Source organism: Varanus komodoensis, unplaced genomic scaffold, assembly GCF_004798865.1.
Source record: "Varanus komodoensis strain SLA01 unplaced genomic scaffold, ASM479886v1 scaffold33, whole genome shotgun sequence".
Taxonomy (NCBI): domain Eukaryota; kingdom Metazoa; phylum Chordata; class Lepidosauria; order Squamata; family Varanidae; genus Varanus; species Varanus komodoensis.
In genome coordinates, this window is record NW_025335817.1 from 7,062,539 (window position 1) to 7,076,213 (window position 13,675).

General features: G+C 39.9%; 1 protein-coding gene across 2 annotated transcripts in view; it reads right to left on the reverse strand.

Moving 5' to 3' along the window:
• The window catches only part of CEP152 (centrosomal protein 152), a 42,631-nt gene that overhangs the window by 5,466 nt on the left and 23,490 nt on the right, over positions 1–13,675 (reverse strand). For both annotated transcript variants that reach the window (XM_044439014.1, XM_044439012.1), the window contains 9 exons: positions 13,228–13,358; positions 10,228–10,356; positions 9,946–10,081; positions 8,148–8,339; positions 7,413–7,676; positions 6,732–6,863; positions 5,086–5,733; positions 2,574–2,745; positions 1,466–1,642 (listed from right to left, as the gene is read on the reverse strand). In XM_044439014.1, the coding sequence (XP_044294949.1) occupies positions 1,466–1,642; positions 2,574–2,745; positions 5,086–5,733; positions 6,732–6,863; positions 7,413–7,676; positions 8,148–8,339; positions 9,946–10,081; positions 10,228–10,356; positions 13,228–13,358 (1,981 nt within the window). The remainder of the gene's footprint in view (positions 1–1,465; positions 1,643–2,573; positions 2,746–5,085; positions 5,734–6,731; positions 6,864–7,412; positions 7,677–8,147; positions 8,340–9,945; positions 10,082–10,227; positions 10,357–13,227; positions 13,359–13,675) is intronic.

The following is a 13,675-nucleotide window of genomic DNA, read 5'->3' on the forward strand; positions in this document are numbered from 1 at the left end:
ATCAACAGGACCTCCATCTTGTCTGGATTGAGCTTCAGTTTATTGGCCCTCATCCAGCCCATTACCTCGGCCAGGCACCGGTTCAGCACAGCCACTGCCTCACCTGGATTGGTGGAAAACGAGAGGTAGAGCTGGGTATCATCAGCGTACTGATGATTCCGCAGCCCACACCTCCTGATGACCTCTCCCAGTAGTTTCATGTAGATGTTGAATAGCAAGGGGGACAAAATGGACCCCTGCAGAACTCCATGGCATAACTGCCATGGTGCAGAGCCACAGTCCCCCAGCACCACCTTCTGGAATCGGCCATTGAGATAGGAGCGGAACCACTGCCACGCAGTGCCTCCAACTCCCAATCCCACCAGCCTATCCAGAAGGATACCATGGTCGATGGTATCGAAAGCCGCTGACAGGTCCAGGAGAACTAACAGGGACGCACTCCCCCTGTCTCTCTCCCTGCACAGGTCATCATACAGGGCGACCAAGGCAGATCCAGTGCCGTACCCGGGTCTGAAGCCGGACTGAAATGGGTCCAGATAATCAGTTTCATCCAAGAATGCTTGGAGTTGTCCCACCACCTAGCTGCTGGTCCATTTCCAAGCATATTTCACAACTTTTAGAAAGTATACATTTCAAAGTTTAGGTTAAGCTCTAAAAGCCCTAATGGCTTTGGGACCCAAGTTTCTAAAAGACAACCTCTTTGTAGACAAATGTGTATGTTCGTAATTTTTCTAAACTGCCTTTTCAGGCTCTCCTGCTTTCCCAGGTAAGATAGGTGGCAATTCAAGATTGGGCCTTTTCTGCTGTAATGCCATGGAAGCTTCCCTACTGCCTTTTTGGCACCGTGTAAAGGCTTTTTCTGTCTTTCAGATCAGCGTTTAATGCTATGATTACTTTGCTGCTCTGCAGTTTTAACATTCTTGAATTGGAAGTTTCACATGTATAAATGATAATTTCAACTCTGCTAGAATTCTTTTCTAATTCTAATTAACCCCATTAAGAAAACCATACAGCACTAAACAGAAAGATGTTGACAGAGCATCTGTACCATATCATTACTTATTTCATTACAGATGAGGTCATAGGATACACAAATGATCCAAACCTTCACAATTCCTTTAAGCTGAAATGCAACGATTACAATCCAAGCAGAATTCCTATTATAAGGGCTGCTATGCTAACTCATGCAAGTGTCAAAACCTGCAGCAAGATCTGTAGCATTGTGATTGATACAAGTGATTATATGAATCTGTGAATAAGCCAGAACTCTTAAACCTTAGACATAATATTCGGCAAAAGGAACTACTTCATAAACACAGCTGCCGGTCAAACATGCAGATATCAAGTGGAGTAAATATGGGGATGAACTAGCTACCTACCATTGCCACACTAATGGATTTCACACCGCCACAGGGGCGAGGGGGAATTCAATCAAAAGTTTACCTTAAGAAATAAGGATACAAACCTTGGACGGGTTCTAACTTTGCTTTTTGTTCTTTCACTGCAAGCTGGAGATGTTTGCAAGCTTTGTCAAGTTTCTTTTTCAAATCCTGGCACTCTTTTTCCTTTTTTTCAAGCTGTTGGTGACAATGTTCACAGCAAACTTCTTGTGATAATGGGTTTCTTTTCCTACACTTGGAATCTGCAATCAGCCAAAATAAAAAGTTACAGGTCACTTATGGGACTGAGAAAACCACAAAAATAAAAAACCATGAATTGGTAAGCCCTGTATTTGGAGTATGAAACTGTTTTTTTCTGGAAATTTTGGAAGGTTACAACAGACACCAGTCACCTAATACAAATGTTTCTTTATTTTTTTTTAAGTCAACTAGTTTTGGATTTGGGCCAAGCTCTGTCACATTCATTCTACATTTCTCAGACAATTCAAATTATGGATTATATGATTAGTAGAAACTACCACATGTGATTTTTTTCATTTGCAAAGTTCTACTAGAAGTAAAAAAGTGTTGTGTGGCCAATCATCGCCTCTTCTTTCTGCTAGCCTGCATCTATATAATGATCTGACCTAATTGTTGCAGCAATGGAATTACGTAACCACTAAATAACATGATGGCCTCTTTAAGAACTACTGTAGGTAGTTTAACTGCACAATTGAGTTTGTCTGTAGTCTCTGGTCACAGAAGAAGCCTCAACTTCAACATTTTTGCACAACCATCAGAAAAACACGGAGGCAGAGTAGGCTGTTGTGCTCCACATGCTTAACATTCATTTGATGCCATCTGACAACAGAATAGTGGGCGCACCTTGCAGTGCAAATACAAGTGGACAGAAGTAGCAATTAAGTCTAGCTGAGAAGGAGCATCCATGCTTTCTTTGGTTAAAGCTATGACCTAAAATCCATTAACTGTACAAGTTTACTCAGAAATATGTCCCACTGCATACAGTGCAGATCACTGCCAAGTAAGTATATACAAGATTGAACTGTAAATTGATTAATATTACTCGATTAATATTACAGTAAATTCATGCAACTCAATGGAAAAATGAAGACATATGTTAACAGAACCAGCAACTTCAAAATTAAAGCAGAAAATGGAGAAAGGAGGTAATACCAATATCCATTTCAGTCTCCTGGAAAGGGGACTTTCTTAACCTTCTTTGTAGTTCTACTTGCTGTCCAATGTCAAACATGGAAGGTCTAGCTTTGTCTCCAGTCTCCCCTTCACCACTCTGCATGCAAGAGTTCTGTGAGTCTTTGAAATTATAGTCTAAATCTTCATGTTTCTGCAGCAGACATAAAGTTCAAAGGAATATTAGCTTGCTTTTAAAAATTATTCAAAACTAATTAAAATATTAATCTTGCACAATAGAGAAATTGTGGTTAAATTTTACCTAGGCAGCTTTTTAAAAAACCAAGGGGGAAGAACTAAGATTAATCATATTATCAGACTTCAGGGTAGAAAGCCTTTCATAATGAGGGGTGTGTGCACATGCACCCAGCAGGGAGAAAACTTAGTAACTGACACTCATTTTCTTATCCAGGGGCAAAAAGCAGCTCAGATTTAGCTTCAAAATGCATTCAAACGTTTAAATCAATGGAACCTTCCTAGCCACAACAGAAAGGTTCAGAATGCAGTGACAATGCATGGAATATAGTGACATCAGACAAATCAATATTGCTCATGGGAATTACTTTGTGGCAGTTCACTCACAGTGTAATTATTGGTTGCTCAACAGTGCTATTTTTTTATTTCTTTGGCGCATGATGTGAAATCTTTCTGAAAACACTTTAAAATGCTTTTTGTGAGGCCATAGCAGCTTTTTGTTTTTTTTAATTTTTAGTGTGTGGTCGCAGGCACAGCAAAACTCAAAAAAGTTTCAAAAATGATTAAGTATGGAAAAATAAATAATAAAAATTATAAAAACAACAGCAAGAACTATCTTACATGTTCTTTGCGCTGGTTAAAAAATCCTGACCACTAATTCAGTGTTGGATTTACTCTCGTTGGCTAAGAAATATTTTAAATAGCAATCAGAAATCCTACTCAGGAAAGCACTCATGCCTGTAAAAAAAATGCATACAAAATGGACATGCTCCAGAGTTTCAGTTTCTTTCAAGTGGCATACCACAACAACATCCAACTAAGACTGCAGGTGGAAGGCAGTTAAATCTAGCTCTTGAAAAGCCTCGCTAGTGTTTTGCAATGGTCAAATTTTCCAAATATCTAGCATTTTGAAGGAATTCAAAATTTAGACCAAAATGCAGAGGTGAACAGGTCTTGTGAGCATTTGATATGGAATATTGAAAATCAATATCCCTAATGTGCTTTTCTAGAATAGAGCCAACTGCCTTAAACTCATGGGCACGAAGAAAAGCCACAGATAGGCTTAATAAATGCATTATAGTAAGAAAGGTTTTAAACCAGAAACTTGTGTAAACATCTTTCTGTAACATGAGTAGATATCCTACAGAGATCTCGACATATAGTATTTTATTCTAGTATCTGAAAGCATGTAGCCAGGCAGTGCATTCTAATGAGACACCTATCTCAAGTCGTAAGCCTGCTGCAGGAACATATCACAGATTGTGATAAAACCTCATGCCCAGATATTTAGTATATAACTTGATCAATACATTGACCACTGATTGTCCACTTTTTAAATGCTGCATCCTGATGAAAGACCATTATTTTCATTTTCGTAATATTTAAAGATAGCTGATTGTTCTTGCAATATGTCATAAAGGTACACATTAGGTGTTGTCATTTGACAACCATTTAATAATGATTGTCATTATTAAAAGTCCTATTTTTAATAATGACAAAAGAACAGCCTCAGGATCCTTGGTGGACCAACTTGACTATTTATGAAATATAACAACAGGTGTAGCATTTTAGAAGAACCTAGTTAGTGTCAGGCCCATATTAAGAAATTTATTCCTGTCTCATTTAGTCTCTTAACAATCATCCAGCACCTAATACAGGAGGAGAAAAAGCCAGCTTTTTGCATGCCTGCCTTGTAAAAACCATTTCAAAGGATTCCGGCTAGAACCACATGGTGGTTATTCCAAGCTTTCCAGATTCCACCAGAATTAATAGCCAAAAAGAGAGAGAGAAAGAAGGAAAGAGAAAGAAACAAGTGGGCACCAAGCAGGTCCTAAATGGGCAGTGCCCATTAGCTGCAACCCTTCAGGCACCTCCTAAGGGTACTGCCCTTGGCAGCCACGGGACTCAAGAGTCCGGGTGGGGGTGGGGGTGCCAAGGGCTGTGCAGGTGACTCTGTTGGCGCTTGCTCACCAGGGCAGTGGAATGGAGGCATGGGCTCCTCCTCAGCAACGGCAGCACCACCATGGCAGCTATAATTATTTTCCTTTTCTTTAGATGGTAAGGGAACACTTATAGCCCCCCATCAGCCTTTTGGTTTAAAGGGAAGCATTTTACAAGTATAAAATGTGACAGGCGAAAGTATAGTTTTGCAAGGCTACATTTATGAAAATATGTTTTGGTCCTCCCGCTTCTTACAAGTATATAGAGAATCAATTAATACATTGTGGAATACATTGTGTTTTCATTAAAGATGTGCATAAATCAAAATGCCAATTATTTACAGCTACATAAATGTTACCTCGTTCCGCTCTTGCTTGGCTTTTTCTAGAATGACACAGACTGTGTCTCTATATGCTTTCTGCAGACAAAATGCCAGCTTCTCTTTGAACTGGAGGTTGGATTGAACAGAAGCATTCCATTTAGCTTGCCAAGTATGCATACTGCTTGCACATCTGACGAAATCCTTGTGAATGTCATCCAAGAGGAGTTCCACCTGAACAAGGAGCCTCTCCTCATATTGGTGAATTTCATTTTGGAATCTCTTGGTTTCCTGAACTGCCCATTCTTGTTGCTTCCTGCTCAACAACAGCCTCAGTTCTGCCTCTTTTTCATCAAGCAGTTCTTTCTTCTGTTTTGCAAAGTCTTCTCTGGCTTTTGCCAGGACTTCATTGATTTTATTCTTGTGGTCATGCAAAAAAGAATGGTAATCCTTTTCATTTCGGTCTTGTATCTTGAAAATCTCCTCTTGCTTTTCCTTGTTCCATTGAGCCCGGGCTTTTGCCAGTTCTGCTTTAATAATGGCGGGGATTTCGTTCTGTTTGACCTCCAGTTCCCTTTTAAGGGAATGGATCCTCTCTTCAAGCTCCTTGGTCCTTATTTGAGCCTTTTCGCTGTTCTCAAGCTCCTTCTTCCATTTCTCTTCAGCAGCTGAAAGAGCCAGCGAAACCTAAAGAATACAGGACATGCTGTCAATGATACCCTGAAGATTTAACTGGATGTGCTATCAAGATATGGGATGAATACTTTAGCAGAGACAACACACTGCCTGATCCATGGGCAATCAGTAGCCCAGAAGCTTGAATACTCCTCTTTTCTCTCTTCCCCTCTTGTGCCGGCTCTTCCTTCCACCCTCTTGCAGTGTCACTAAATATGGTTAGCATAGACCTCTACTGGAATTTTCACTTACCTGTAGTTTGTGGCAAAACTTTGTTATAGCTAGAAGCAAAGCTAAACATTTAATAGAGGTGGGTGGGAGATGGGGCCCCAAAACAAGACAAAGAGAGTCATTCTGGCTAATGAGGAAGAAATTTAATAATAAATAAGGGGAAGAAAATGCAAACACAGCATCCATTGTCAACAGATCTACATCTGTGCCAAACAAGATTAAAATCTTTTTATTTAAGTGATATTTTAAAAAGTAATAGTTTTAATGGTTCTTGCAGTCACTTTTGCTTTGTTTTGATTTAATCTGATTTATTTGATGTCTATTTATGGTTTTACACAGTACTATTTTCTTAATTTGTTATTAGATGTTATCAGATGCTTTTAAACTGTTCTTTTAAATTGCTGTAAGTTGTTCTGAAATATTTATATAAAGGACGGCATACAAAAGTTTTTAATAATAAATATTAAGCCATTTGATAGAATACATAGGATAGTTTCTACTCTTCTAATTATAATTATAACATTGCAATTAAATAATGCAAGCAGAACTTGCATCAGATGCAAGCTTAGGAAGAAAAGAGAGGGACACTCAAAATAATTGCGTTATTATAGACAATATCTGTTTGGAAGCAAAATAATGGTTTAACAGGTACTGAACAGATTTTCAGATTTTTCTGATGTAGGCGGCCTAATTTTTCAATGTTTCAATGTGAATTTTGTTGAGGTATAAAACTACGACAAACTAAGCTTGTTGGTCAGAAACAGTCTGTCCTTTGCTACCTGCTTTGCTGTGCCAATTTCAAATTCTTTCTCCCATTCTTCCTTGGCTAGTTTCAGATGTGCTTTGTACTCCTCAAGCTCAGTCAGTTCTTCCAGCCACCTGGTACGAGCTTTTGTCAGAGCTGATTCCACCTACAAATAGTAAATAGAGATAAAGAGGATGATAATTATAATTTATTTCATTTCTATACTGCCCACAGCCAAAGCTCTCTGGGCAGTTTACAACGAAGTAAGCTTCAACCAGCAAAGACTGAGAAATCTGGTTTCACTTTCATTTCAATTAAAACAAAATGAAAGCAATGTTAAATATTGATTTAAATTTTTCAGTGGCATTTTTGCCTGTATAAGATTCCCAATGAATAGATAGGATTTAAGCAAGCTAATGGAGCCCAGAAACGTAGCCATATGCATGCAAAGCTATGCAACTGGTCTGTCATATCATATTGCAAGGGTTTACCTCTGCACACAGTAAAATTCAAGAGCAATTAAAAAAAACACTTTTTAAACAACCGGAACTGTTTAAAATGGTTTATTAATCATTCCCTAGCTTTCAGTTAAATAAGTATTGTTAAGTATTGTGCTGTTGATTATATCCAAATGGTATAATGCAAGCGATGCAAACACTTGCACATGATTTCATCCTATTTAGGCCCAGTCAAAAAGAAAGCAGAACCTTGTTACCTGACTGGCAATGCCCTCATGATATCTTGCTTCATGTGCCCTCAACATCTTTTCCTTTTCTTTCAATGCCTCCCGAAAAAGTAATGTTTGCTCTTCAACTGCCTCGGCAATCGCCTGGCATAACAATTCATCTTTGGTGGATAATGGCTCCGTTTGGCTCCAGTGATCTGTGAGTTCCACTACAGCTCTCTTCCCTCCTTCCAAAGCCTGATCCAGTTTATATTGCCACTCTTTTTCAATCGCCTGAATAGCTTGGTCTTTGCTCTATATGTAACAAAAGATTTTGGTTTCAGGATAGACTGGGAAATATGCACATGCAGACTCCTAAAATAAACTGAAATTGTCTAACATAAAAACTAGATTTCACATGGATAAGTGTTGAAATAATCATAGTAAAAGTTAGGCTTAGCTTTATTTTTTTTTCTTTATAGACACAAAGAATTGTGGCTATCCTTCCAAAAGTTTCAGTTGCTACAGAGAAGTGATTAAGATGACTTCTGATGTTAAGTGCAAAAGCAAAGAGCCCCCGAGATCTTCTAAAAAGGGCTATGGATGCACCCAAAAAACATATACTAGAAGAGGTGAAGAGCACCAGTAACCTAGAGAGAACATTGCTATATAGCTATACTTTTACAACCTGGGAACAATTTAATGCAAGATCCAATTAATTCAGAAGCTGTTTAATCTTACACGGTCTTCCTAAAATAAGTGCCCTTTACTACAAACTCCACACACCTCTTTCTGTTCTTTCTCCCAAAAGGCTTTGATTTCTGCCACTTTGTTCTCAATCTGCATCTTCATGTCGGATTCTTTTTCTTTCTGCCACTGGCTCTTGGCTAGTGCCATGGAATTCTTGTGTGTTTCTTCTAGTTCAGTCCTCAGCCTGTTTATAGCTTCTTCCTTTTCCTCCAATAACTGTTTCTTGAGCTAGGCAAAATTAAATAAGTCTGGTGAATACATTTTAGACAACACAATAGCTAAAAGTTGTCTTCTAACTTGGCGTCCAGCTCTTTGGAGAGAGAGAGGGGGGTATTATGGGTAAAAATAGTTGTAATGAACAAAATTTATTTCAAAATTTTTATATACCACCCCATTCACCTAAGTTCTGGGTAGTTTAAAACAACAATTAAATTCCTATCAAGAACAACATATTAATAAAACTAATCTGGGAAAGACTTTCAGAAGAGCTAAGTCTTCAAAATCCTGCTTGAAGGTAACAATCTGAGATTATCAGATCATCCCCCTCCAAGCAGGCCATTCCACAGTTTAGGGACAACCACTGAGAAGTTCCTTTCAGTAGCTGACAAATCTTGCAGAGACAACCTTCAGAAGATTATCCCCAGAGGACAGAGGCAAGCAGGGTGGAGTATATGGGCAAAGGCACTCCTGAAGATATATTGGACCTGAGCCATGGATGGCTTTAAAGGTAATTGCCAACTGCATGTACTGTGTCTGGAAACCTGTTGGCACCTAGTGGAGACATCTTAATATTGGTGATACACGTTTTCTCCATACTGTCCCAGAAACCAACCTGGATGCCGTATTTTGTTTTAGTTAACGTTTCTGGGGTAGGCACAAGGATGGATCTGTAAATGCACATTGCAGAACTTGAGCCTAGAAGTTACCAGTCCATGCACTGTTTTGGGGCCATTCTTCCCCAGGAAGCGATGCAGTTGGCAAATCAGCTGAAGAGAATACCTGACACTCTTGACCACAGCATCTAGCTGTGCTGACATCTGGGTCAAACCACCCCCCAAACTGCCCACACGGTCTTTCAAGGGGAGTGTGGCTCCATCTAGAGCTGCCCAACATGCCTCTAATCCTGGATTCACAACCTTAACAGCAAGCACCTCTGTTTTGCCTGGATTCAACTTCAATTTGTTTATCCTCACAAAAACAACCCTGTGAGGGATAAGAGTTCATGACTGGCCCAAAGACAACCAGTTCAAAAGTTCATTGTAATTCATTTGATGGAGTACATTCAAGCAACAAATTTTAGTTAATATTAGCTATAGTGTAGGTCCAGATGAAATTTATCACAGTAAAGGCTGGAAGTTTGTCTGCTCCAGATGGAGGACTGATGGCAAGGAGCGTGTGAATCATTTAACTGCTACTAAGTTATGAGCGGCTTTATTTATTTGTTTGCTTGTTTAGATTTATATCCTCCCTTTTTTCTTTCTAAAGAACTCAGAGTGGCTCACATCATTCTCCTCCTGCTGCTCTCAATCTTATCACGACATCAACAGGATATGTTGGGTTGAGAGTCTGTGACTGGCCCAAGGACACTCAGCTGGCTCCATGGCTGTGCAGACTAGAACCCAGATCACCTGAGTCCCAGTCTCACGCACTTAACCACTACACCACTTTGGCTCTGCTAAACCTTATGCTAGTTCTTTCCCCAGTACACATACTTCCCAAAGATCCTACTTCTATAGATTACCCATTTATTTTTGCTCAGGAATCATACCTAGTACAGTTGCTACACGATCATGATCTCTGAAGTAAATTTACTTAAGGCTATTTTTGCATCTACCTTCTCTTCCTTCATTTGCTGCTCCTGCTCAAATGCTGCTTTCAGAGTGGCCTCCTGTTTCTCTCTCTCCCTGCAGACGGTAACATAACATTCTTTCACTGTAATAATCTCTTTGTTCAATTCATCAATGTCAGCCCTTGAAAAGAAAACAATAATACAAATATTGCATGTTAAGAGACAAGTTCTTCAGAAAAGTAGTTCTTTTCTAATCGGATTACCTCCCTGGAAAAGGAACAGGTTTCAGATAGATATTTTGATTTAGTAGGGCACAAATTAACTTACTTCAACTGGGTAATGGTCTCTTCATAAGCATTGTGCAGCTTTTCTTTTTCTGCAGCATGCCTTTCTGCAAGCTCCTCACAGAGCTTTTTCTTCACATCTTCAAAATGTTGCCGATAGGTTCTTTCACACCTAAAGCAGAAAGTGGAAAAAATATTTAAATGGTAGTGTACAAAAGACTAGGTTCGGGACTGCATTTTGTTTGGGTTGTTTGTTTGCTTTTGCTTTACATGCACATATACAAGGTGTCTCTGGCATGCACTGATAAATCAACAGAGCAAAGAAGGTACACCCAAGGTATATGGGTGGCATGCCAGCATATTAAGATCAAAATCTTCCATGTGCTCTTCTCCCTCAGCAGAGTGCAATAAATGGTTAAAAGTTATCAGTGAAAATATAAACATAAATCTATTTTTGCACCTATGAAAAATGACCCTTTCAACAGGACTGCTATAAAAACACTGCACTGTACATTGCATAGTCTAGAAATTGCAACAGCCATCACAGGGCATGGAAGGAGGACAATACTATAACAGAGAGCCAGTTTGTTATAGAACAGGTGGAGCATGACAACAGAGGTACAGATGCAAACACCTCTCTTTGCAATGAAGCCTGTGGATGATGTACTCAGTTCCCATTATCACTGTGCATGTTCCTCTCACAGGTTGTTGTTGAGGTCAAAGTATTATTTCCTGTCTGACTATCAGGGGCAGAAGAACCTAGGACCTGAACCAAGGACGAATGTGCACTGGTTGTTCAACTGCTGTAGCAGCTCCAGAAGGCCCATACTTAAGCAACACTTGACCTCCCATTCTGAAGTAAAGACGCCTCATGGTATACCTAATTGGTTGAGTGCCTGAAGAAGTCGAAGGCACAGGAAACACTGCTATCCCCATGGAAACACAATGGGTCTTCACCCATGAAGATCTGGAAGATTTACACTTAAGATGTCCACAACACCTCTTCTGCAAAAAGCATCTCTGTACTTGACAGTTACTGAAACAAAATTTAACCCAACCATCATCACTTCCTTTCCATTCCTTAGCAGAGCTGTTCAGGCAAAACCCAATCCTTTAAGCGAAGATTCCAAAGGGAACAGCCAGTTCTTTCATTCCCGTCTTTCTGTGTTGTTTTGCTCACAGCAGAACATTCGGCCGGTGGGGGCGGGGGGGGGGGGGAATGTGCCATCACAGGTGCTATCTTGCTTTGAAAACACAGTATCTTCCCCCCTCCTAATTTGGCTTCTCCTCTTGCCTATCCATATTTCAAAGAAACTACCTACCTTTAGGAAGTATTACGTAGATTTTGGATTCTTTGTTAACCCTGCACAGCTACAATTTTGTCTGATTTTCCCACCCCCTTCTTATTCCCTTATTCAGCAAGAGACTTTCTCATTCACATGCATGCCTTTCAACTTTCTCTTCTCTCTTGCCAACTTTGTCCAAACATCCACCTCTCTATGGTGTTAACCCAATCATTGCTTCCTTAAGCTGAATGCTACATATTTCCCTAAGAATAGTTCCAGAGTACTCTTGATCCTGACTCTTTGCCTCTTTACTTAATGTATCCAGAAAGGGGTGGGGGTTGGGGATTTATTTATTTAAAGCATTTTTTTTATACTGTCCTATCACAAAAGTCTCAGGACGGTACTACAATAAGAAGCACGGCATCATCAATCCTCAGATAAAACCCAATTAAAACAGCAGTTAAGACTTAAGATGTTGAGAAAATAAAAAGGTTTTAGCCTGGCCCAAAAGGAATAGTGTTGTCACCAGGTGCACCTCTCCTGTAGCCACTCCTTCAACTATCCAGGTCCTAAGCCATTTAGGGCTTTATAAATTATCACCAACAGCTTAAATAGTTCCTTTGTGGTACACTATAACTTTCTGTTAGAAATCCTAATATTTATTTCCTAGCTGTACTTATGTAAAGAACAGGCATTTAGTAATGAGGACCCAAGACACATGAGCTGCATGGTATAAGGGAACATTAAATTTAGATGAGTTACAAGGAAAGAAAACCTGATATACTGAATAATAAGTTACGTTGGTCGCGAATTCGTGTCCAACCCATTGTGACCCCATGGGCAAGATTCCTCCAGGCTTTCCTGTCCTCCACCATCCCCCAGAGTCCACTTAAGCTCACGCTGACTGCTTCAGTGACTCCATCCAGCCACCTCATCCTCTGCCGTCCCCTTCTCCTTTTGCCATCTATTGTTCCCAGCATCAGGCTCTTCTCCAGGGAGTCCTTCCTTCTCTTTAGGTGGCTAAAGTATTTGAGTTTCATCTTCAGTATCTGGCCTTCTAAAGAGCAGTCAGGGGTGATCTCCTCTAGGACTGACCGGTTTGATCACCTTGCGGTCCAAGGGACTCTCAGGAGTCTTCTCCAGCACCACATTTCAAAAGCGTTCATTCTTCGGCGCTCAGCCTTCCTTCTGATCCAGCTTTCACAGCCATACATTGCAACTGGGAAAACCATAGCCTTGACTATACGCACTTTTGTCGGCAGGATGATGTCTCTGCTTTTTAGTATGCTGTCTAGATTTGCCATAGCTTTCCTCCCCAGGAGCAAGAGTCTTTTAATTTCTTGGTTATAAACTACAGCAATTAACTCCCACCTGAAATTTGAGGAATCCCATAGCATTGTAGGTCATATAATCAGAGGAGCACTTAGCATATGGTTCTAGCAGAGATAGTTACTTCCATCACTTTACTAAGGCTCGCCCTAACAGCAAGCCTGCACTGTTGGAGCCAACTCCTACAACTCTCTAATGTCAAAGACAGGCTGAAGACCTCAGGTGAAATGAGACTGGACTTGCCAGTGCTATGGATCTACAGAATGTACCTGCAAACCACTTCTAATATAAGAAAGTCTGTAGCAACAAAAATCTCCTAAGTTCAATCCATCTAGTTGTCTACTTCTATTTGTTTACAGGAAAAAGCAGAAGGTAATACTTATAGACCAACATAGTCTGATGGTGTTTGCTTCTCCACTTCGAAGTACCTGTCTAGTGCTTCTTGCTTATCCTGATCAAAGTCCCGAATAATTTCTCTCATTTGACTACAAAGCTCTTGATTTGTGTTTTTCAGTTTTTCCTGGTTTTCTGTAAGCTCCTGAATGCGTACATTATGACTCTATTCAAGCAAAGATAAGAGAGAAATAAGGATACAAGTAAACTCAGTTGAAAATAGTATCATGTTTAAAAGTACAAACATATCCTATCTTTAGGGAAAGATACATGGTACAGGTGAAGCTATAGAAGTGGTTAGAAATGTGAAGGGCATTAAAAAAAGGAAAGCAAGTGAACACTCCTTCGTCTCCCACAACTTTTGTTACTGAGTACTACAATATTTCAATACCTCCCAGCACGCCATGTCTCAGTTTTCCCTGGAAAAGAAACACTACTTCCCCACACCCAATGACTTCCAACATTTCTGGACATTTACTACCA